The 25,758-nt window shown below is 36.8% G+C and overlaps 2 protein-coding genes across 2 annotated transcripts in view; both read left to right on the forward strand.

Annotated features, from left to right (window-relative positions):
* LOC136256645 (uncharacterized) overlaps positions 1 to 13,530 on the forward strand; it is a 35,766-nt gene extending 22,236 nt beyond the window's left edge. Inside the window, exons 16-25 of the mRNA XM_066049650.1 lie at positions 693 to 884; positions 1,131 to 1,208; positions 9,889 to 9,987; positions 10,074 to 10,352; positions 10,824 to 10,937; positions 11,051 to 11,119; positions 11,177 to 11,449; positions 12,636 to 12,773; positions 12,821 to 12,928; positions 13,394 to 13,530. Of these exons, the coding sequence (XP_065905722.1) occupies positions 693 to 884; positions 1,131 to 1,208; positions 9,889 to 9,987; positions 10,074 to 10,352; positions 10,824 to 10,937; positions 11,051 to 11,119; positions 11,177 to 11,449; positions 12,636 to 12,773; positions 12,821 to 12,928; positions 13,394 to 13,530 (1,487 nt within the window). The remainder of the gene's footprint in view (positions 1 to 692; positions 885 to 1,130; positions 1,209 to 9,888; positions 9,988 to 10,073; positions 10,353 to 10,823; positions 10,938 to 11,050; positions 11,120 to 11,176; positions 11,450 to 12,635; positions 12,774 to 12,820; positions 12,929 to 13,393) is intronic.
* Positions 12,821 to 22,093, forward strand: LOC136255151 (uncharacterized). Its single transcript, XM_066047873.1, has 7 exons — positions 12,821 to 12,928; positions 14,624 to 14,909; positions 15,920 to 16,084; positions 16,469 to 16,735; positions 16,793 to 16,852; positions 16,906 to 16,974; positions 20,162 to 22,093. The coding sequence occupies exons 2-7, from the start codon at positions 14,735 to 14,737 to the stop codon at positions 21,886 to 21,888; spliced, it is 2,463 nt and encodes an 820-aa protein (XP_065903945.1). The 5' UTR covers positions 12,821 to 12,928; positions 14,624 to 14,734; the 3' UTR covers positions 21,889 to 22,093.
* The last annotated feature ends 3,665 nt before the right edge of the window (positions 22,094 to 25,758 follow it).

The following is a 25,758-nucleotide window of genomic DNA, read 5'->3' on the forward strand; positions in this document are numbered from 1 at the left end:
CTTTATCAAATTTACTATACTTCTATCCCACTGAAGCCCTACATCAAAGTAAAAAACTGAGATTATATGGTATTATATCCTGGGAATGGTAGTTAAACCCCAGTTCATATATGGAAGACAACATATATTAACACTTTCATTGAAAGAAGTGCAATCAAAACAAATTGAAGACTTACACATATACAACTACAAACTCAGCAAACTTTGAAGCCATACACATTGTAAAACTATAGTCTCATCCCTAACTGCACACATGCTTGATCATGTGAAGGTCACTTGATCAAGTGCGTGGGCGGATGGGAACGAGTAAAAGCAAAACTTGAAGCCATACCCTGCTTGTCTAGTCTTATTGACATGTTGTTTGTGAACTTGACTGCTTCAAAGTGTGGGATAGTAGCCAGTTAAACTCATAGGACAACACCTCGGCCTCAGGTCAATAACTACAACACCCTACTCGTGGTGTGGTTAACTATAACTTATACTTACTATTGTTGGTTAGCAAAACACATTATACAGCAGTAAAATCTCACATAACGTCATATGGAGACTGTATAGTGTTTCATTAGTAAGATCTACAATTGCAATACTTACGTATAATCTCACACAACACCTGGCTTTCAGTTTAGTCTAGGCTTGTATGTATATGTGACTACTGAATTGCTTGAATTACTCTATCTTAATATGTGTTTTAGAGTGTGAAGTTGTAGCAAAAAAGTTACCATCAAAGAATACCCACACAACAACTTGTGTTAGCGGTACAGAATCAACAACATCATCAGTGTGGTCATCAAGTACATCATCACTACCGACAACAGTTACATCATTATCCTCAGATACCAATACCACAACTCCAGCTACATCAGCATCTGTTTCCTGTGACACCGGTAATTGTTTTTATACATAATACATATACAGTATGTATAACTATGTGCATAAGTGTTTATGGATGTAAGTAAAGTATGGTAAAGGCATGACAAAAATTTCAGCCACGTAGCCATGCTCATACATATATACATAGAATAAAATCCATTTAAGTGTACTATCGTGTAACTACTGAAATTACAGTTAGTCAAGCTACTCTCTCTGTGTGTGTTCCAACTGGTCATTATGTTGTATGCTTATGTATGTAGGTGCTGAAGAAGCGATTCATAACACTGATGACCACGATACCAAGACTCCTGATATCTTAACTATACCAGCTGCTACTGGTGAGTTGTGTATCTACATATTGTATGCATATACATATGTTCATACTCAAAGGATTTCTTTACAACAAAGTACTGTAACACATGTTCCTCACAGGCACATCAGTGCACTGCTGGTACTGGAACAACAAACAAAACATTGTAATCTATCTGCACAAGTATAATCGCTATACAGGATAAGATACACTGTATATGTATACAGAAGATGGCCTAAAAGACTATAAAACCTTTTCCTATCCAGTGTATCTTTAAACAACACTCGTACATGATCAATCTCTAAGTTTTAGTTAGAGAACTAGTGTGAGAATCCTTGTGGATTAGCAAAGTTTTAAAATACAAAAATCCAAGCGTGTGATCTCTAACAAACTTATTTAATGAGGGAATTTTATATGGGCGCATAGTTGGAGTGATTGTGGGATTGTGTCATTTAACATTGTCATGTAATGTTAACCTAAGTGCAGAAGACTGAACACATTTTTTGTTGAAGAGATGGAGACATCAAAGATTGCAACTTGATGTTGTTTCCCCACTCAATGGATCACAATGGTAGTGCAGACCGTAGTAATGTCATGAGTCAACAAGCGAGTTGTTTTCAGTGCTTATTGCGTTACAGTATAAGTGTGAAAAAACAGTTTAGAGATGCAGCTTGAGTTGATTACAATGGAAATAAGTTGTCGCTCATGGTGCCACAACAGTATGAAGACCAGACATGATGTCAAGCATGGACTACATTACATATAATGCAAAAAACCATTGTGCAAGGAAGCTTACCCACTTAGGTCCTTGGTAAAGTCCTTCTATAGCTTAGTAGGAGAGCAAAGAGGCTTAAAACACTCTAGAAAACACAGACGCACTAAACAGAATTTTCTGTGATATCTAGATCTCTGGACTTTGCGTCTCGTCGTCACAGCAAACGTACCTTCAGCGTTAGACTCTACCTCCCATAATCAATTTCTTTTAGGCATAATTATAAAGTGAAGAGAGTGGTTAAACTCATGTTGGCTTGGGTGACTGGTCACCTAATGCAGGCTATTAGCCTGCAATATGCGTGAGAGAGCATAGCAAATCAATGATCAAAAGATTAATGCTTGAGGTCTTTCTGCTAGCAGATCTCTAACCATTCCTGCTAGCAGGTGACTATAGCAAGACTCTTAGTGGATTTGAAAGACCTCATTGTCTTGTATAGATCAAAGCATAATACGTATTATGCGTACCAATATCTAAGCAGTCTTAAAGTGCTATGCAATGTATTAACCTGTATGTTAACCATATTGTTTGTCAGTTTTTAAGTGGTGAACTTTGTACAGTATATAACCATACAGCCAACCTTTCTGCTCAATACATAATGAATAATGATATCAAGACACACGGTAGTGTGTTAGAAGCCGGCATGCCACACCGTGGGTATATTAACAGGAAGATAGTAAATGTGATTTTCACACCTTTATAGCTCCGTGATTCCTTATCTGATTGAAACCAAAGTTGCTACAGAAGTGCCGGCTAGGTAGGGGAGTCCACATTCCAAATTTGAAGAAAATCGCTCCAGCCAATTCCACGATATGAGCGGTCAACGTTTGGGTTTTTCTTCTTCGTTTTTTCTTCTACTTCTTTTTTGCACATTTTGCAAAATCCGCCATAAAACACGAATGCATGCTCCAATCCAGCTGAAATTTGGCACACTTAAAGGGCTCGTTATGGCGATGCCGAATCTCAGTACTAAGCTTAGTAGGAATCCGATGAACATTCACGGAGTTATGACCGATTATTTGCGTAAAATAAGGTCGAAGGTCTGTCACGCCCACAGGGTAAACCGCTTGAAGGAATGAGCTGAAAATTGCTATGTAGATGGAGTAGCTATCGTAGGAGTGCCTTTTTGTGGTTTGAAAGGAATCCAGTTTAAAGGCCATCGAGATATGACACAAAACCCATCCTGTGTCACAATTACGTGATCGATTTTTATGAATAAAAAACTATTAGTTTTCATGCCTACCAGGCAAGCCGCTTAGAACAATGAGCTGAAAATTGGTGTGTAGCTGGAATAATTATCGTAGAAAGTCCTTGCAGTGGTACAGAAGAGTCGGATTACAAACCACTGAATTATGATTCGAAAGCCAACTACGTGTAGCATATGCGAGATTGAGATACTCTAATAGAACAGTCACTCTAATAGAGCATTCAGCTACGTTTATAACTTACTCCATTTATATATAGAATTATATTACATTGCAAGTTATTCTGTAGGGAGTTCAGCCACAAACAATTAACCTTATAGACAATTCAGCTACAAGCAAGTCACCCTGTAGAGAGTTCAGCTACAAATATGTTACTGTAGAGATTCAGAACATTATAAGTCACACTGAAGAGAATTCAGCTATAAACAAGTCACCCTGTAGAGAGTTCAGCTACAACAAGTCACTCTGTAGAGAATTCAGCTACAAACAAGTCACTGCGTAGAGGGTTCAGCTACAAAAAAGCTACCCAGTAGAGAGTTCATCTAGATCAGCTACAAACAAGTTACTTTATACAATGTTCAGCTACAAGTAAGTCACTCTGTAGAGAGTTCAGCTACAAACAAGTCACTCTGTAGTACAAACATGTCACCATGTAGCTGGAGAGTTAAGCAACCAATCAAAAAAACCACTTTGTAAAGAGTTCAGCTATACAAACATGTCATAACTCTATAGAGAACGTTATAACTCTATAGAGAGATCAGCTATAAGACATCACCTTATAGAGAGTTCAGTTACAAAGAAACCACCATGTAGAGAATTCAGCTGCAAACAAATCACCCTGTAGAGAGTTCAGCTATGAACAGATCACCCTATAGAGAGTTCAGCTAGAAAAAGTCATCGTGTAGAGAGATCAGCTAGAAGGATCACCTTGTAGTGAGTTCAACTACAAACAAATCACCCTGCAGATAGTTCAGCTACAAACAAGTCACCCTGTAGAGAGATCAGCTAGAAGAAGTTACCTTGTAGAGAGTTCAGATACAAAGAAACCATCATATAAATAGTTCAGCTGCAAACAAATCACCCTATAGAGAGATCATCTAGAAGAAATCTCCCTGTAGAGAGTTCAGCTACAAAGAAACCACCATGTAGAGAGTTCAGCTGCAAAAAAATCATCTGTATAGAGTTCAGCCAGAAACAAGTTCACCCTGTAGAGAGATTAGCTAGAAACAAGTCACCCCGTAGAGAGATCAGCTACAAAGAAACCATCCTGTAGAGAGTTCAGTTACAAACAGATAATCCTATAGAGAGTTCAGCTAGAAACAAGTCACCGTGTAGAGAGATCAGCTAGAAACAAGTCATCCAGAAATCAGCTAGACACAAGTCACCCTGTAGAGAGATCAGCTAGAAACAAGTCACCCTGTAGAGAGATCAGCTACAAAGAAACCATCCTGTAGAGAGTTCAATTACAAACAGAAAACCCTATAGAGAGTTCAGCTAGAAACAAGTCACCATGTAGAGAGATCAGCTAGAAACAAGTCATCCAGAGATCAGCTAGAAACAAGTCACCCTGTAGAGAGATCAGCTAGAAACAACTCACCCTGTAGAGAGATCAGCTACAAAGAAACCATCCTGTAGAGGGTTCAAGTTACACTATAGAGAGATCAGCTAGAAACACATCATCTTGTAGAGAGTTCAGTTGCAAACAAATCACCCTGTAGAGAGTTCAGCCACCCTGTAGAGAGTTCAGCTACACCTTGTAGAGAGTTCAGCTAGAAACAAATCATCCTGTAGAGAGTTCAGCTAGAAACAAATCACCCTGAAAAGAGTTCAGCTAGAAACAATGAGAGTTTCAGCTACAGTTCAGTTATGTAAGAAGTCACCTTATTAACTACAGTATGTGATAATCATCATTCAATGTTAAATATACAAATATTTCATCAGACAAAAGCTATACACACGATTACTTCCCTTGTTCCACAATTCCTGCAGTAAAGAAAAAAAAAACAAGGTAAAGGAAGCATCAAAACCATATGGCCAGCTTTGTGGCTTGCAATACAAAAAGAAGCGATATCTAAACCAAAACAGCCAAGCTGTAAAAAAAGAGTGCGGCCCTAAAAAAGGCCAAGGTGAAAAAAGATGTGAAATCCAAGGTGGCGGCCAAGAAATGGCTGTGATGGTAGGTTAATGGAAACATTTTTAATTACAATAATTCAGGTGAATTTGGTACCGAATCCTAGTGGAGGAGGCAACGCAAATTTACCTGAATTGTCGTAATTAAAATTTTTGCCATTAACCTACCATCACAGCCATTTCTTGGCCGCCACCTTGGATTTCAGATCTTTTTTCACCTTGGCCTTTTTGAGGGCCGCACTTTTTTTTTACAGCTTAGCTGTTTTGGTTTAGATAATACACAATAGCCGGAAATATTTGAGGGATGAACTGTTCACAAACTTCATTAATGATGACAGCTTTACAAAAATATATTCACAGGCTGCATGTATCACCATTGACTGTTTCACATTTCCATGAAAATGTTTGTCCCTTAAAATTTCCAGCTATACAGTAATTGAAAATACTGTGCTAAGAATTGTAAATTATATGGAATATTTGAAAAATTAATTTTGAACAAGTTGATGTGCTGCTTCTAAAAACCACGTAAATAGAGTTCATACCATCTGTTAATAGGGAATAAATCAACCATATTAGTTGCAGGATTATATTTAATTTAGCTATTTGGTTTTTGTTTTGTTATAAAACATATACAGCTATATTTCAATTTGTAATTTAACACTTTCATAATTCATTATTATTACATTGCTATGCACTGCTACAGCAATGTAACTCAGACCACTTTAAGCCACAAATTGCACACTGTAGTTTTGTCTCATCAACTGCTTTATAGCTTAATTGTCTATAGTGTTTGTCTTACACAAATTCTTTTAGACAAAACCGCTAGGCTGCTCTTCATTAATGCACGCATACATCTTCTTTTAACTCAAAGGAATAATGCTACTCCTGGTAACTAACTACTTTGTTAACTTTTTTTATTATCACTGGTGAACCCATGCATACCGCATCTGAATGGTGCCGCTCTCCCCAGCTATATTAATTGTCGTCCGAAAAGTAGAGTATCCATTGTCAGCTATGTTCAACCTGTTACACAGCATTTCGAATCAAGAACTGTTCAAAAAGCACCTCTACAATCCACATGTACCAAAAGAAAGGAATGGTGCCGCGCACCCCAGTTATATCAATTATTGTCTGAAAAGTGAAGTGTCCATTACGCTTCATTGTCGGCTATGTTCACGTTACACAGCAGTACGAATCAAGAACTGTTCGAAAAGCACTTCTGTAATCAAAATAGCCACTATGAAAAATACGGACAATTTCTGTTATGAAGGGAAGCCATCATGTGCTACCGCCAAATTGACACTTTTCGCTGTCAGCAAAGATGAATGGGACACAAAGGAGGACATTGGTAAGTCCATGAAGAATGAAGAATGTATTGTACATACTGCGGTATGCCAAATGGCACCTCTCGGGCCGAAGCAACGCCGAACAGTGAAAAAAATCAAGTCAGTGGCCTTAGTCGTTGTCAAGTTATGCTTGTCTGAAGGCATCAGTTACTCAGTCAGTCAGTAGAAAATTCTGTTAAATCATTTTTTTTTAAATTCCATAGCAACTTGTTGAACGTTTTTCGGGTAGATTTGAAAGCTTGTTTGGGCTTAGTTTTACCCAACCAATACTGCCTCATTGTCATCTGGAAAAATTGAGGCTGGTTTTTGGGTGATGTTATTTTGTGGGCCACGCCTACTCCTTTGTGGTCCCTACTATACAGTACTATCATACTGTATGATTATGCTGCTTTAAGTTTTATATTGTAGCATATAGGTTTAGCTGGCCAAACATTCTCTTCAAGGAAAAATAATTGAATGAGTCATCATCGCACAGTTCAGCTACTACACACCACTAAATAATTTTTTGTGCAGTTTTGGGGATGGTTTTCTATACAGCACATTTCAACCATGTGACAAGACATTCTCAATCACTTTAACCTGTACTCTTCAGCACTTGCTTTAGCACCTTAGACATCCTTAACTGGCTAGAAATGGTACCACTCAAACCAGCAAAACCCACAATCATTTCTTTTTTGTGAATACCACAGCCCAAAGTTTAAACCCACAATTGATACCTAGATACCTTTGTATAAAAGTAATGTGGTGAATGTACGTTTGTCTATTAGGTGAGCATATCCAAGTGGTATACCATGGCCACTTGGGATTTGCCTGATGTATATATCCCCGTGCCCTTTGGCCTGTGGCCCTCGGGCTTGGGCACATATACATGTATCAGGCAAATCCCTCATAGCCCTAGTATAACTATTAAATAATTATCTGACTGTTACTATGGTTACTGTGCTGTTTTTTTAAACCAGGAGCACGCCCACAGCCAGGTTTACTGAAATAGTTTTCTGAAAAGTGTGTGTTTGTATGTATGTATGTTTGTATATTGTTTGTCTTTCCGCACCCACATGAGCAAAATTTTGTTTGCTAAAAACAGCCTTTATGTGATAAATAAAGGCCATAATAGAGCCTGTATTAAACTTCTGGGCAGGTAAACTTTAGTTTAAAATGGTTAACACGTGCCAGTTTGAAATACGGATGAAACGAGTTTATAAGGATGTGGTGAAGGCCTTACCTAAAGGGCTCTACAGACGTCAGACTGCCGAAAAACAACACAGCTGGCCTCCTAGACTACTGGATATAACAAATTCCTTTGAGTTGATAAGGGGGCATGCTCGTACATACGAGAATAAATGTGAAGAACAGCTTTAAGGCTTTGCCTGGAGAATTTGTGTCAGAAAATGTTATAGACGAACTATAAAACAGTTGAGAAGATACTTCTGTACATTATTAGTGGATTAAAACATTTTGTTTGTGGTAAACCTCCTTGGCAGTGCTTAGCAACTTAATTACAGAATTACGAAATATTCAATCAATTACGAAATACAAATTCAATTGCGTATGTAGTGACAAAGAGTAACCCAATATAAATTAGTTTAGTACACTGTTAGTTAAGTTTGTTTGCTGCATGACGCCTGGTTTTTAGAAGTAGCACACAGCATCAATTTGTTTTTTTTTTTACATATCAACAGCTCATAATAAAGTGATAACACATATAGGCGAGCATGGGTTATATTGGGTGTGTATATATCTGTGTGTTATATTAGAGTAAGAAACATTCAACTCTTATAATGGGGTAGGAACTGCTCTAATAGTTCTTTATGAACAATTATAGAACTTTGCGTGGGAAAGATCAAAGGAAAAAGTGTACTTTAAATTTCATAAAGTACACTTTAGGGCAAACAGTACTTTATTTCCCACAAAGAGTGCTTTATTGCACTGCAAAGAGTACTTTATTGCAATAAAGCACTCTTTGTGGGCAATAAAGCACAGTTGCCCACGTGCCGTAAGTGCAGGCTAATAGACTGCGGGGTTCATGCCAGTACGACTAATCACCCAAGCCGGTGAAGGCTGATAGCCTCGCTGCACTGAGTAATCAATCACCCCTGCCAATCGAGTTCTACCACTGGATTGCTTTAATAGACATACCTAAATGCTTTGATGATGGGTGGAAGAAGGTAATGTTGCTGTTACGTTTGTTAATGTAAATGGACAAGTCCTGGAGATATCACGGAAATACTTCACAATGTGTCACAATAGAATTGATTGTGGGTTACAACCCAAACCTGCCAAAATACGCAATGAACGTCTATTATACCAAACTATGGTGACCTATACGTGAGTTACTTTGTTAAACTATGTGCATTCAGGCTGTTAATAGTTTGTGCAATGCGTGTTAATTATGAGTCCTAATGTATGGTAAAGCTACACGACTAGAAAGTTCCATAAATCATTTAAGCATAGCCTTGCTCGTGCTATATGAAAAATAAAGCACTCGACGCTTGGCCTTAATGCTAATAAAGCACTCGGCTTTGCCCCGTGCTTATTAGCATCTCGGTTGCATGCCTTGTGCTTTATTTTTCATATAGCACTCGCAGATATGCTTTAACATACACACAGTAAACAAATACACATCTGTAATAAGCTTTAAGTTTATTATTTGCATGTATAAGCAGTGTGCCATTATACTATTAGATCTACATGTACGTATATAGAAATGTTACGTGCAAGGACAGAGGAAATTATTGATATGCACTGAAGCCATTTTAGTTTTCTTAATGTCTCAATATTTAGTGTTTGTAAAAAATTGGTATGAAGTATACAGTGTAACAGCATTGAAACAGGATAAGTTAAGCTATCTGCAGCTAACAAAGCTTGTTTCGACAAAGTAATTTTAGTAGTCCCTGTATAATAGCTACACAGCAATTAAAAATAGTGTAAAAGGGTGCTGGAAGGTTTGGTGCAGTGGTGTGATGCAACACCTATAGGACACGACAGGTTCAATCCTAATGAAGAGGGTTATCCGACTTCATGTAAAACTATACTATCACGGGTATAATATGTAATTTTTGTGAGTGTGATGTTTTTAGCAGCTATCAGCTCTACTTTCAGACATATAATTTTGACCCAGTCTTATCTCCATTATTCTGCCATCAGACACGAATTGTTTAATAATGGCCATGTTTATATTGCAAAATCATATTCGTCATTGTATCATGTGCAGTAGAGTCTGTGTATACATACAATCCTATCCAACAATGTATATAGATGAATTAAGGAGAGACCATAATACAGCTACACTGGATAAAGATGATAGCAATATTCCCCAAGTGTTGCTATCACTGCCACCAACTGTTTCCAGAAATGGTAAGTACTCTGTGTGTGTGTGCGTGTGTGTGTGCGTGTGCGTGCGGATGTGTATTATGCATACAATTATATTGTTATTATGATAGCATTTGCTGTATTGAGGAAGTACTATGATGCTTTGCTGGAGTGTTTTAGTGATGACCACATCACAACTATCAGTACACTATGTGAAGTTATACCAGTTAGTGAGGGATTTTTTAATAAGGTTCTCTCCATGACTTACAAGGAAGCTAATCGGAGGATTCTGAATGCTCTTCTTTGTGGGCTGAAGAACGATAACCAACTTTTAGCATTATGTGAAATACTTGAAACACTGATTAGTCAAGAAAAAAGATTTTCTAAGGAAATTTTTGAATTTGAAATTGGTAAGGTGATATGTATGCTGTATCATACAGTACGGTAGTACTATATAGTAGGGATCATAGATAAAGTAACACTAAAAAACCAGCCTCACTTTTCCTTCGTAACAGCTTGGCAGTATTGGCTACAAGCCCATATAAGTCTTCAGAGCAACCACAAAGTTTCTAATGTTTAACTGAATTTTCTGCTAACTAACTGACTGCCTCCAACCAAGCATAACTTGACTATAGATAAGGCTATGGGCTTGATTTTATCACTGTTCAACATTGCTTCAGCATGAGACATGCCTTTTGGCCAACTGCAGCAGCTACAGTACACACACTATGAACCGATATTTCTATCATTAATAATTGTGAAGTTATTTTAGTTTATATAGAGGCATAAGTCAAGATACTGTATAGGCTTACAGGATTCAAAGGGTTAATTAAATTAATAATTATAAATTTATTAACAATTTGTGTGTATTTTGTCACTAGAGTGTAGGAATCTTGCGAGGAATACTCCACCAGCTAGTAGTAAGACTGATGACACTGAGGTAAACTTACAAGTTACTACATCTTCAGCTGGGACTACTCTACCAACAACAACAGGTAAAACTGCACATACGTACAATACATGTAAATTCACTGAAATATCAATGTACTTTTTCTCTGCATGACTGTATGTCATACTTATGTACGCATATTATTGTATATATTGCCAGAGAGTAGTGAAGTGGTAGAGATGGAATCAGAAGTGTTTACAAGGTTATCACCAGGCATAAGTCTAAATGGTGAGTAGAAAACTGCACCACAGCATTCAAGTGTAATGTTACGTGTTACATTTTTAGGTGTGGCTGTACTAAAGAAACATTATTATAATTTGCTGAGAAATTTTCCATCAAATCACATGACCACTCTAAGCATAATGTGTCAGCATACTATTATTCCAGATCGTGATGTTGATCAAATTCTCTCTTGCTCAACCTCTCAAGAATCAAACAAAAAGATTCTTGACATTATGATTGAGATCATCAAGGACGACACCTACCTCTTGAAGTTTTGTAAAGCACTGGAAGCAATGTTGGGGAACATTCCTACTGTATTGAGACCATTAAGAATTGGTCAGTATACAATCAAAAAAGTTGAGCTACCAAAATGGTACATGCATAAACATTTGCTGGTGTGAAAAGATATGATATCTACGTACCAAGACATATTATGATTGTAAATGTCAGTAAACTTGTAGTAATAGTACAAACGTCACTACAACAGTTTTTTGGTCTTTTTGATGTCATAGGTTATCACACCAGTTATTTTGAAGCCCACGCCCTTTTCCCATGCTTCGGAATTAATTTTAATTTAAATATAATTGTTTTCATTACCAAGTCTAAGATCTATAGTCGGTATGTGTTCACCTGAGCCCCCACCAAATATAGTAATATCGAAGGGGTGAACATGTGTTCACTGCCAATGGTTTTGTACAGGAACAAGCATGTTTTCATGTTGTAAACATGTTTGCGCGCCTGAATCATCCATACTAAATGTATGGGATATGTTTGAAGCCTCATAACTCACTTGTTCTTGCCTGTATCAAAGAGATTTTTTGATTAACAGTTCCAGCATTTAAAGGGCTTCACAGTGCTACTAAATATTTGGGCAGCTGGCACATGTAACAAGAGTTGTTAACAAGAAACGAGGGCTCAGGTGAACATGAAGAGACTATAGACATAGACTACTTTTGGGCTTTGTTTATTTCAACCCTAAGACGACAGTTGTACGAATAGAATACTCACTTAAAACACTGATCGAGCAACTAATAATTTACCTTTCTTTCTCAAGTGTACTTTTTGTAAAAGTGAACATTTATTACATAGTACCATACTGGGATGTACAGTACTCCTTAGCAACCAAGCCAAAAAAAATTCATGGTTAGCGAATGTAGGAAACATTGTCGCCTTATTTACTAAGGTTGCATAATGTAGCAGCCCATGCAGGGAGGCACTAGCTCCTGTAGAATGATCAAGATACTATTTATGGTCCTTGTGGAAAAATTATCCACAGATTACTAAAATTTCAAAACTTCCCTACCAATTTTCCTGCAGTGGCATGCTCCCAGGTCCCCATTGTTCTCAACCAATGCCCTCTTGACTAAAATGCTTCCCATACACCTGTTATTACACAAGCTGATGTTTACCAATTTCTTGTGTGATCATTTTTGCTGGTTACATATGTAGCAATTAATTTTAATGTATTAATAATATTGTGTGCAAGTGGCTTCTTATATAATGAGTGTTGACCTGTATGTAGATTGTATGAAAGTTCTGGAATCAAAGGCTCCAAACACACAAGCTCCATCTGCAACTACTAATGCTACTCCACTGCAGACAACATCTTCCTCATCTACTGATAGTATTGTATCAACTACTACCATATCCTCTAGTAGTGGTATGTTTTGTTGTTATTGACTTTAATATTGATTGTTTTTTTATTAGATATTTCCTCAAGTGCACAAGGAAACAACAATAGTAAAACAGTGCTACAATCAGTGTTTGATCCTGTTGTATTCTCACGTTTGCCACCAGGTCAATTAAGTGGTAAAGGTAAGGTATAACCCAATTAATGGGTTTATAATAGGCAAAAAATGCTTGCCCGTATCTCTGATCAATTTGTGTCTTGGGTGCGTATCCTACATACGTACGTACATATGCCCCATGTATATGTATTTCACAACAATATCATACAGTACTACCATACTGTATTGTAGAGATCATGGACCAGAAACCAGCCTCACGATATCTTTATGATCTAGCCCAAAAGTGCATTCAATGCAATCCGAAATGCTTGTAATATGTTATTATTTAGTGGAACTTTCAACACTAACTACTGTAACTAACTAACTGATGCCTATAGACTACATAATAGTTATACGGGCACAATGTGGAGTTATGAAATTTATAAACCCGAAGGCCTGGGCTGCAGTGCATGGGCGAAGCGAGGGTGCTACTAAGGGCCTGAGGGTTTATAAATTTCATAGACTCCACATTGTGCCCATATAACTACATTAGACTCTATTTCACGTTACACTAAGATCACTTACCTCATCCATGGCTGTTTCTGCTATAGGCTCGGAAAAGTGGCTGGTTTTCTTGTGATAATACGAGCAATAATACTAGCGTCATGGCAACTATTCATGCTCACATGACAAAATAAGCATCCTCGTTACATCACTGCACATGAAAAATGAACACTGATTGGATAAACCTAGTTTTGAGCATATGTTATATTGTGCCTGAAAGCATGGAGTATATCAGAAAACAAGGTGGAGTATATGAGATTTATTACCCACCTAAATATAGTCTAATGTAAGTTTACTCATAACAATAATAGCTAAGGTTACAGGTTTGATTTTTTGACAATACTTCAGTGCTTTTTGACATACTGCAGTACATACAATGCACACACATCATGGACTTACAGTGCATGCCTTTTTCCTCTTGTGTGTCCCATTTCTGTTTACTGACAGCACAAGAGGCCAATTCACAGTAGTACACCGAATGAGCTTATGTTGAAAATTATCCGTATTGCTTCACCATGCATTCAACAGACAAAGTAACCATATTGGTTGTAGGCTAGCTTCATGTATCATTCTTCATACAAGGGACTGTGTAGCAAGCAGAGCATAGTTTGAAAACTATGTGAAATGGCTACATTGCATAATATTAGTGTAAGAGGTGTGCTTTGTTGTTCAATTATTGCATGTCTGGTACCATTCTTCAATTATAATGATGTATGTTAGAAAACAAGCGTAAGGAAAATTAGGAATCTTACAAGCTAACAAGCATCATTACAATAAAGACCTAAATAGGGGATCATCACATGAACAGTAATATAATTTAAAAATATATATATATATTAAGACTTTACAGCACACTTACTGAAGGTCTGTAGGACACCTGGTCCTACAGCCTGTTTAAAGTTATTATACATAAAGTGTGTTTGTATAATCCCTACTTAGCTTATTATATGGGCTAATTAAAAGTGGAATTAAATTTGCAGTTCAGGTGGTAATTCCCTTTGTTTAAGCACTTTTTATTGTAATGATCTCTACTAATATGTAAAGTTCCTTACAATAAATGCATTGCAATTGCACGCTTTGTGTATTTATTTTATTATTTAAGTGCCGTTGTGTTACATATGTACATACGTACATACGTACATGTATGTAGATACATTTTGTGGGTTTTGTAATTTTACATGCATTTCACAAATAAAATTTATTGCATAATTATGTATAGGTCAAGCTCTGCTAAAGAAATATTATAATGCCTTGTGGATGGCTTTCCCAGAGGAATACTTCACATCACTGACCAGAATCTACAGTTGTAAACAGCTTATTATATGATGAGATGTTAGACAAGATCACTGATTGTCCTACAGCAGCAGAATCCAATCAAGCCATCCTTGATCTGGTCATTGTGTCCAGGGGTTCTAATCAAAACCTAATGGAGTTTTGCTCTATTATGGAAATTGTTATTGAAGATAAACAGAAAGTGGCTAAAGTAGTAGAACCACTAAGACATGGTAATTGATTAGTTTTCTGTGTTATATTCAGTATCTCCAATACATTACATACTAATACACAAATGTAAGAATTAAGTAAGAATTAAGTAGGGATTGCCGCTGCAGAATGTGCATAGCAGTTCCTAGTACACAGGTTGTAACAAAGAGAAGCAATGCATGCTTCACAAGTTTAGGTTTTGAAGTAGGGTTAGTATGTTCCCTTTTGCAATTATAACCAGTTTTATGCTTTTACCTGACCTGCTTAATATCCATCCAGTGCAATTATGGGACAGAGTAGCTTCAGCCAATTGCTATAATTATACATATGTACATCGAGAATTCAGAATATTAGGATGAATGCTTGAATTAGGGCTCATACTAGATGCAGCACTGGCCATGTAAAGTGCTTCATTACACCCTGCATGCCTTTCTGCCCATTACACAACCTGCTACCAATTTACATACTTTATCAGTAGAAGGTGTTGGTTCAAAAATTTTGCGTTCATCATTGTTTGTGAGAGATATCATATTATTATTGATGGTGTAACTAATAAACCAACACAGTTATCAAAGAAGGTAACGTGTGGATGAATGAAAAGTACATACGCGATCGGATGGCTGCAGGTTCGAGGCTGCCCAGGTCCTGTCATGGATTTTTTCTCCTTTCTTCACCTTTTCAAGCATACTTTCTGTAACAACTTTGAACAGGCTGTAGGACCAGGTGTCCTACAGACCTTCAGCACTTGTGCTGTAAAGCATTAATAAATAAATAAATTTTAAAAGTAAGGCAGTAAGGCCTTAAAGATTATGCGTAACACTCTTTCCCAGGTACACTTGCCAAATCACTTTTCTTGTACACATTACTCTCAATACTGAGCACATGTACTGTATCTATGATATGCTTGTACAAATGCACATAAAATTGCAGTGTACACACTGGTTGTGGACACTGTTTTAAAACAGTCAAGCTTTACTGGCCTGTGTATAATGTAATATTATTGTTGTTGTCACATTCACACAATGTGATACAGAATGTTTGGAGCTAATGATGGAACATAGGCCAATTCCAGTGAGGCCACTACTCTCAACTAGTAACAGTATGACAACTGCCAGTGTAGTTACCACACCTTCAGTTACTGCTGCTATCACTGAAAGTACTCCACTTACTGTTGAAAAGACCAACTCACAGCAGAATGGTACACATGTTTGTGTTAATCATGTGCATTAGACTGATAGTCATATGCTGGTAACAGCTAAAATATATAAATATTTAAAAGGTGTACCTTACATGTCAAATGAATGTATGGTATTAGTGCTACAGTAGTAAGGAAACACATAACTAGTTTTAAGTTTACATACATAAAATGTTGTATGTACATATGCATGTTAGTGTATGCAGTTGTGAATACAGTACAGTATGTATGTAAACTGCACTTATAAAATTGCTAATGTATGTACTGTAATAAAGTGACCTCTATTATGCTTGTGTGCCTGTACGTATACACAATTATGTCATATACTTGTGTACATACATCATGTATAAATGTAGCTGTCATGTTACTGTACATGTTGCATTTCAGAAGCCAGTAAAGCAGCACTGAGGACATTTGATGAACATTCTCATCTCATGACATTAATAGATCCATCTAGTATAGAGGAGCAGCTCCACACAGCTGGATTACTACCAACTGATCACCCCACTAGTCTAACAACTGGTCTGGTAATGGAGAAGTTACTGAAACACATTAGAAGTTGTGTGGAACTGAAAGGAGCAGAAATGTTCATTAGTTTTATCAACGTACTTCATTGTGATGGTAGATATGAAATATTCAGTGATTATCTATTTGGTAAGAACATGTGTATGTATAGAGAGACTCTATTGTAAATGATTATTATAATTACAGGCACTTACATGTCATATGGTGGTCATAGTAATGTAACCTGCAGTGCCACTGTATCAACAGGTACATAAGTATGTACAAGTTACAAATCCACTGTACTTTTCTTTACTATATAGTTGTGACAAGATTATCAGTTTCGTGTTTGTTGGAACAGTTGAGATGGCATCAGAACCAGCTGCAAGCAGGTAGAAATGTATGAATGCCTGTACACTATGCATTGAAAAGTAAGATTTTCGTGTAGCTGTAAGTCACTCTGCAGAGAATTAAGCCAAGTTCATTAAAAATCACCCTGTAGAAGTTCAGCTAAATTACAAGCTACCCTGTAGAAAAGTCAGCTATATTGCAAGTCATTCTGTAGAAAGTTCAGTTATAAGCCACCCTGTAGAAAGTTCAACTACCGTAGATTCCCTAAAATTTCGGCATCTCTAAATATTCGGCACTTCCCGTGCTTTGAATGCAATGTGCTCTAAATTTCGGCAAGCAGAAAGAAAGTTTCTATTAGCAAGCACGCTAATTTTTCGGCACTTGGAGTACTAATTGACGAAAGTTTCTTTAGTACTGAGGATTCCCAGTGACCTCACATATTATGATACCTCGATGCTGGATGAACTGCCTGAGCACAAAGTGTGAAATTGTTCACGGAACGAATGTGCCCAACAATATCATCGTGTGACATCACGGCTACCACAAAACGATCTTCGTTTCTGTTCACAGAATAACATCTTTCCTGGAGCCCACAAACATGATACATCCTCAGATATAACGCTCTGTTTAGTCATGGAACACTTCATGCAGCAACTGGGAGCTAGCGAAATTTAATAAATTATTACGAGATAGTTAGTTTAATAGTATTGATTGTGGTTTCTATTATTATTAGTGTCGAGTGACTGTATACAAAAGCGATGCAGTAATGACATTGATCTCTCCTGGATAATGTAAGCAATCACGGTATATAGTGCTGCAGCGAAGTGAGTGTTGCGGCCAGTATCGTCAGTTCCGCCACAAGGCGTTCCTGTTGGTCCCTGTAGAAATAAATCCAGAATGTAACCAGTAAGCAGATCGCAAATAACATAGCCATGAAGCGTGTAGACTGTATTAGGGATAGATCTCTAAAAATTCGCCAATAACAACGGGCTGGTACATTTTTTTCCTAATTGTTCGGCCAGACACAAACAGAATTAATTTATTTCTGCCGAATTTTTAGGGAATCTACGGTACATTGCAAGTGACCCTGCATGAGTTCAGCAAAGTTAAAAATCACCCTGTAGAAAGTTTACAAGTCAACGTGTAGAGTTACAAGCCACTCTGTAAAAGTTGAGGTATGCTACAAGTCACCCTGAAGAGAGTTTATAGTAGATTCAATTAAAAGCCATGTGTAAAAAGTTCAGCTACATTACAAGTCAATTAATTTTGTGGAAAGTTACAAGTCAGCCTGTACAAAGTCCGGCTAAGTTACAAGTCACTCTGTAGAAAATTCAGTTAAACAAGATAATTATCCTGTAGTGAGTTCAGCTATATTGCAAGTCTCTCTGTAACACTCTGTGGAGAGTTAGCCTATAAACCACTCACCATGTAGTCTAAGAGTTCAGCTGCATGTGTTACAAGTCTCCTGGAAGAATATTCAGCTACAACAAGTCAACTTGTATAATTATAAAGAGTTTATGTGATAATTCAATTAACGCAATTGCAAACTTGTAATTAAAACTCTCACTCTCCTTCATAATCCTCTTTCCTGTAGTAAAGAAAGAAAAAAAAGACAAGTTAAAAGAAAAACCCAAAGCTGGCTATAGGCTGGCTTTGGGTACGAAATTACAAGAAGTGATATCCAATCCAAAAACAGCCAAGGTGTGGCCCCTAAAAAAGCCAGGGGGAAAAAGATATGAAATTGAAGGTGGCGGCAAAGAAATGGCTGTGATGGTAGGTCAATGGTAAAAGTTTTAAAAACAACAATTCAGGTGATATTGGTGCCAAGAACAGGTGGGAAAAATTTGTTGTTATTAAACTTTTTCTACCATTTCAGCCACTTCCACCTTGGATTTCACATCTTTTGGTTTTTGGGAGCCGCATCTTAGATTAGATAATACTCAAACAATCTCCTTGAAAACAGTTTGCAATACTATGAAATAAACTTACAAGCTCTGTTACAGGAGTTGCCTTGATCTACCTACGTATAATAGTCAATTCACATTCACCTGGCCCCCTACCAAAACTAGTAACATCCAAGAGGTGAATATATGTTCACTCCTTATGGTTTTGTGCTAAAACAAACATGTATTCATTTTGTAAACATGTTTGCACACCTGGATTATTTCTATTAGATATTTTTAAAACCTCTTAACATGCTTTTTCTTGCACATATCAAAGTGCTTGTTTTATAAACAGCTCTTTACTACACTGCTTCACAAACTGTACTAAATTTTCAGGCAGCTAGCCCATGTAACAAGAGTTATTAAGGAAGAATAGAGTCTATGACTGGAACAGAAAGTAGGAAAGAAAAGACTGATGGAAACACCTGATAAAATTGTTATATACTTTTTTGTAGCATTGCTGGGTCCTTCCCCTTAAACAATCAAAAAACTCTAATAGAGCAGTCACTACACACTGATAGAGCAGTGTAAAATTGTTAATAACAATCCAACCAGGGACCTGCAAGATGGCTATTGAAAACCTGTGATTTTGATGAATAATAGCTGTCATAGATTGACAATGTATACTAGCTAACTTGCCAACAATGAAAGTGAGAAAACCTTAAAACATTCAACTGTTAAAGACGAGGTTTACTAATTACCTAATAGTGCTTGTACATACTGTAGCTTTGGGAAGCTGCAGCCTTAGGATAAGAAATCACATAGTGGCAGCCACTGCATTAGGCTTGTCAGGTTCTGATGAGAATACTATGAACAAAACTCAAGGAGCCATTTCAGCCCAATATGTATACCCCATCATAGGAATTCTTATCCAAAGGCTGTAATTTCAGTTTACCAAACCTATACACAGGCACTGTTGGTAAGAAAACTTTGTAAATCTCTTTTATGGTTTGAAGGGAGTATCTACCTTTCAATGTTGACAGGTTAGCTAGTTTATGCATCTGTGCTGGCTAGTGCATCAAATTTACAAGCCTCTTGCATGCAGGTCCCTAGTAGAATAGTAAAAAAATATTGACTGCTCTATTAGAGTGTTTCAAAGAAGGATTCAGCAAGGTTGCAAAGGAGAATTTTGTCCAAACCGACCTTCATCAGGTGTTTTCTGTTGGTTGTTCCCTTCCTGTTTCCCTAGAATGTTACTTACCTGGAAGAACAAGGGATCAGATGAAATTTGCATGACACATTTATATAATTATTATATGCACTCCTATTCTCTGCTATTCCACAGGTCTACATTACCAGTCAGCACTACCACTACCAGACAATTACATACAACGTGATCAGTTACTGGAAACTGGTGTTGACAAGTTAACTGATAATAGTAACACTCTATCTGTAGGTACTGTACTTAATATCTGTGGTGTGGGAGGAATGGGAAAATCTACTTTAGCTAAAGCTCTATGTCATGATGTTCGCTTGAGGGTGTTCTTTCTTGATGGATTCTTGTGGATTAGGTTAGGTCCACTACCAGTTAGCCCAGCAGTCAAGTTGGGTCAACTATATCACTTGTTAACTAATAAAACTGAAGTTGGTAATCAAAGTTTCTTTGTTAGTAAATTACAACATCTTATTACAAACCATTTACACAAACTACTAGTTATAATTGATGATGTATGGGAAGTTGCTGATGCCCTGGTGTACACTGAGGTGTTTAAGGGATGTAAAATGGTATTGACTACTCATAAAGAAAACATTAGTAAACTTATCCCATCACAATTGTGCTTAACTGTTAAACAATTGAAAGAGGAAGAAGCAGTGAAGTTACTAACAATTAAACTAAAGGAAGGAGCATCTCAAACTACTGCAACAAGTGAATTGGCAGGCAATCTACATCACTGGCCTTTGTTATTAAATCTAGTACATAACCAGATAATTTATCTTGTCACTGAACAGAGCAAACCTGTAGATCAAGCTATTACTTGTGTTCAGAAAACATTAAAGGAGAATGGGTTAAATGTAGTTGATGTTGACAGAAAAAGAAATGCTGTTGTAGCAACTATTCAATCTAGTATGGCATTGCTTTCAATGGATGAAATCCATGTGCTCCAAAAACTTGTGTTATCAGTAGGACTAAGCGTGCCCATCCCCATAGCTTTGTTACCTGACATCTTAAAACAAAATAGAAATGAAGTTGACAAGTTGTGTGGTAGACTGCTCTCTTTAGGATTACTCTCACGCTGCCATGTAGTTTTACCATTTAACCACAAAACTCAACAATGTTATAAGTTTCACTATATTGTATCACAACATATTTTAGACCACATGAAGTTTGACTCACCAGTAGAACTAGTTGATACTGTTGATCTTGGAGAACTTCACATCATTTCTAACGTGTTAGCTGGAGGAAGAGATTCAAATGTTAGTCATCGTTGTCTTGCTACTATTACTGCTATAGATACTGTTATCTTACCTAACCATATCAGATCATTGTTTGTCATTACTAAATATCTGCAATCTGCAATTCAAAAGTGTTTAAATCAACTATCAGTAGTTTGTATAAGAGGTGGTAAACTTGACCTAGTTAGACTAGTATTGGATTACAAAAAACATGATACACTAAAGGAGATAGAAAAACTACATCAGTTGATCAGAGAAGATTGTCGGAAGCTGAAGATGTTACTAATTGATGGCAAGCATGAAGAAGCCACAGAGTGTCTTAAAAGACAAGTCAAAAACCATCCACTAAGGAAAATTTTTGAAAGTTTTGTGAAAAACTTATTGAATCAATGCCAGGCCAATGAGACACTTATTACCAACATCAAAACTGAAACAGATCCGATATTACAGTGCTATAGATCAATGCTAAAGAAACGCTGTGAGCACTTAACAATTTCCCTCCGCAGAGATCTAGTAGCAATGGTCACTTCCGGTAGTGTAACACTGGACCAATATCAGAGACTACTTGATGATTATGACAAGGAATTAGCTGTGATAGGAACTGGTCAAACAAGTTAATAATGTTAAGTATGTATATCACTTTTTCTGCATGCACAAATATTTTATTTGTACATAAATTTTACATTCTCAGTCTGTATTGTTCTATAACTACCAGGTATATGTTAGGTCTCCTCTGTCTGTTACTACCCCATGTACATATACTTGCAGGTTTCTTTAATGATTGTGAGAACATGTGTGAACATAATGCTAAATAAATTTTATGTGTTAAATCTTTTGACTTTTCAGTTTAAAGCAACTATAGCTAGTTTATACAAGTGAACTAAAGGAACTCACTGAGCTTGCATTTTTCTAGTGACTGCAGTCCAATTACAATGGCACGGCTTGCATGCATTTGCATTTAACTAAAATATATCTTAAGCAGCAAATCCATGCAATACACCTCCATCGGCTTCATGCATACTCATGGTTGCAAGGCTTTTGTGAAGAAGCACAGGGCCTTACAATAGTACTGTAACTATATAGCATTAATAAATATTGTGCTGTAAAGCATTAATAAATAAACTAGTGTCCATTTGGTTCTACTTGGGACAATGAGTTACTCTCTAGAATTCCTATGGATATAATTACATGAAAATAACAAGGAGAAAACATCCTGACCACCTGGTAGACTCCTGTAAGCGTTCGAGCGTAAATCGGATGGCTGCAGGTTCGAGGCTACCTACGTAGGTCCAGTCATGGATTTTTTCTCCTTTCTCCAACTTTTCAAACACATCTTAAGTAGCTAAAGTCTTTGAGCAGGCTGTAGGACCAGGTGTCCTACAGACCCTCAGTACTTGTGCTGTAAAGCATTATAATAAATAAATAAATATAGCCACTTCAAAGTAATCTACGATACTCACACCGATGAAAGCTAATTATTATTATTACTAAATGCATAGGAAAACAATCTGGAAACCATTGGGGGTACTATAGAAAGCCTGATCTAAAATATCATACAATATCAATTTGGTGGTCATGACTAGACACTAGACCTCCAGCTCTAGGAATTAATCCATTCCAGGCCAATCATTAACAACTCCATAAAAGTAGTGGTATTATAGTAAACACTGATGTATCATGTGGTTTGAATGTTTTAAAACAATGACCTCTAGTTACAGGAGATGACCAATTGCAATGCAAAAGGTAATTAATGTAAGATCATAGGATCCATAAGCATCGCTATAATATTATAGTCTATATAGATAATTTTGTTAATGAATCTCATGCCAGATGTCATGGAATGGTACATGAAAAATAATGTTTTCATGTAATTTTTAGGTAGCTATTATAGGGTTTTCCATGAATTTGTATAATCAAGAGTAAATAATGGGGAATTTACTCTTGGTATAATTTTATGCAGAAATTTACATGAAAATTAAATATATCTTGTCTATGAAACGTACAATGTTAATGTTTCATACGTCTAGATCTGAATCTATGAATGTTCTATAATTTACTAGGAATTCTATTGCATGAAATGGCTAATATTATTATATATTATTCATGTTCATGATCACGCACATGAACCAGCTATAGTGAAGCCCCATAATATGTACGTCAATATCGATTACGTACTCTACATCTGCATGTCAACATAATTGTGCCCAGATCTGCGAAAAGGGGCCTTGGAGCCTTTCAAACTGCAGCTGCTGGTGGTAACTGCTGGTAACACGTAACGTGACCTGTAGAAGGTACCAGCTTGAAATTGGGTCACCCACAACATAGCTACCACTATTAATATGTGACTGGATTTGACTAAACTAGACACATCCATGGCCAATTCTTTGACTTTGACCACTCACTATGTTATTGACCTACAATTTTCAGACTGTTCTTTCACTGTCTAAAAAAATCATTGCATTATGGATATGGAATAACAGGTCAAAAGTTGAAAGTGATAACATACTTCTACATTGAATTATGGTCCTGTAAAGTCACAAATCTTGATGTGTGTGTAAGCCTGGATTTGTCAAATTCGGTCACATATTATATTGCTGGGTGTAAGGTGATATAGCCATATAGGTTAAAAACACAAGGAGTTATGTATGATTAGTCAGGTTTGGAAAAGTTAATTAAGACCCCTTACAGTCATAGCTAATTATATGGCATCTCTTCAATTCCTTTAGCTAATTATAATTTGGGCTGAGCTGTTCTTTGATGTTTTCAACTGAGACTGCTAGTGCAAGGGGTCACTATACAACAGCCATGCATACTCTATTATAGGATGAACAAATGATCTAGTAGAATAATGAAAGCAGCATAATTGATTACTCAAATGACTTGTACATTGGAATGAAGGTTGCATACTAGTTACTGTTTATCCATGCAGAGAGATCGGAGACTGCAGCTGATTATATCGCAAGTTAGCTAAATAACTATTCTAGAAGATCAGAGTCACAATAGTGCATGCATGTCATTATGTTCTATAGAGTTTTCATGCTTTATTAAAATGCCTCAAAATTGTTGCAATATATTCTAGATATGTTATACGAAATAGTCAAATCATAAATAGCTATATAATTAAATTGCATCATATAATTATGTGGTTGTTGTTGTTGTTATGGTAGCAATTGCATAAACAATTAACTATAAATTGTAATTATATAAGAATCGAGATATGCCGTATAAAAGATCTGAAGTGTGTGAAGAGAGAGAGACCATGATTATAGAATGAATGTGTGTTACTGAGTCCTTGGCCACACAATTGCAGCCACAGATGGGGTAATAAAATCCCCCAAGAGTGGGTGTGGCAAGGAAATGAAAATACATACAAGGTAATACTGTAAGTATAAGTAATTAAGTACAAAAACTGATACAGTGAAAATGATCAACATTCAAGACTCTCCTGAACATTCTGGGCAACTGATCTATCATCATGGATATTCTTCTTGAAGAAGAGATTGAAACAGCAGCATGCCAACTTGCATCTGCACTGCTCTCATTTTGAATAAAGTTAGCACAGTTCTGAAATGATGAAAAAGAATTCAGATGGAAGATAAAAATCGGAAATGTTTAAACAATCAAATTCTAACAGTAGGTCTAGCTCTTGGTATTTTAATTTCTTCTGTAAAAACTGAAAGTGTCCTCCGGACACCATTTCCCAATATGGACACCACCTAGTCTGGTGGCACCTGCCCTACATGCGAAGGGCGGGTGTCGCCAGACTAATTACTACCAGTGGTGAGTCGATCTGTATTAGGTAGAGGTGGGCGATACAAGAAAAATTTGCTTCGATACAATTCCAAGTACTTTTATCATGGTACTGATGAGTATCGATACCAATACTGAGTACTTATGATTTTTGTGCGCAGTAGCCAATTAGTGAACCTCACAGTGTTGAAAATTTCTCAGTGATGACTGGTGGGTTGAATAAAACTTGTATTATAGTTCAGTAATGGCTGAAACATTCCATTTTTTAGTGTTTGCATCTGTAACACATGCACAATGTAAGTAAAATATCACGTGATAACATGATCGAAATTTCCGATTCTTCTCAAAAAGTACTTGATACCAAAGTATCGGACATTCTGGTATCATTATCAATATTTTATTACTTGTATTGCCCACCCCTAATATTAGGACATTTGGTGTCCTGTACCTGATTTTTACAGTGTATCCATGGCAGACTTGAGATGTTCTAAGAGTTCAAACAAGGCCAGTTTTTCAAATTACAAAGTTTCCAATTTCTCTAGTCTTTTGGTGGGGTCACAAACCATTCATGTTTAGCTATGCTGACTTATATATATTTAATTACCAGGAATGTATGCTATTGTGTCTCCTCAGGCAACCATCCCTCCATCACTTGTCATAACTCCTTATCATCCTGATAATAGTGATTCACAATGAATCAACTAATGCAGTTGTTCTGTTAGAGCTGACGTGACTTTA

Source organism: Dysidea avara, chromosome 1 (genome assembly GCF_963678975.1).
Source record: "Dysidea avara chromosome 1, odDysAvar1.4, whole genome shotgun sequence".
Taxonomy (NCBI): domain Eukaryota; kingdom Metazoa; phylum Porifera; class Demospongiae; order Dictyoceratida; family Dysideidae; genus Dysidea; species Dysidea avara.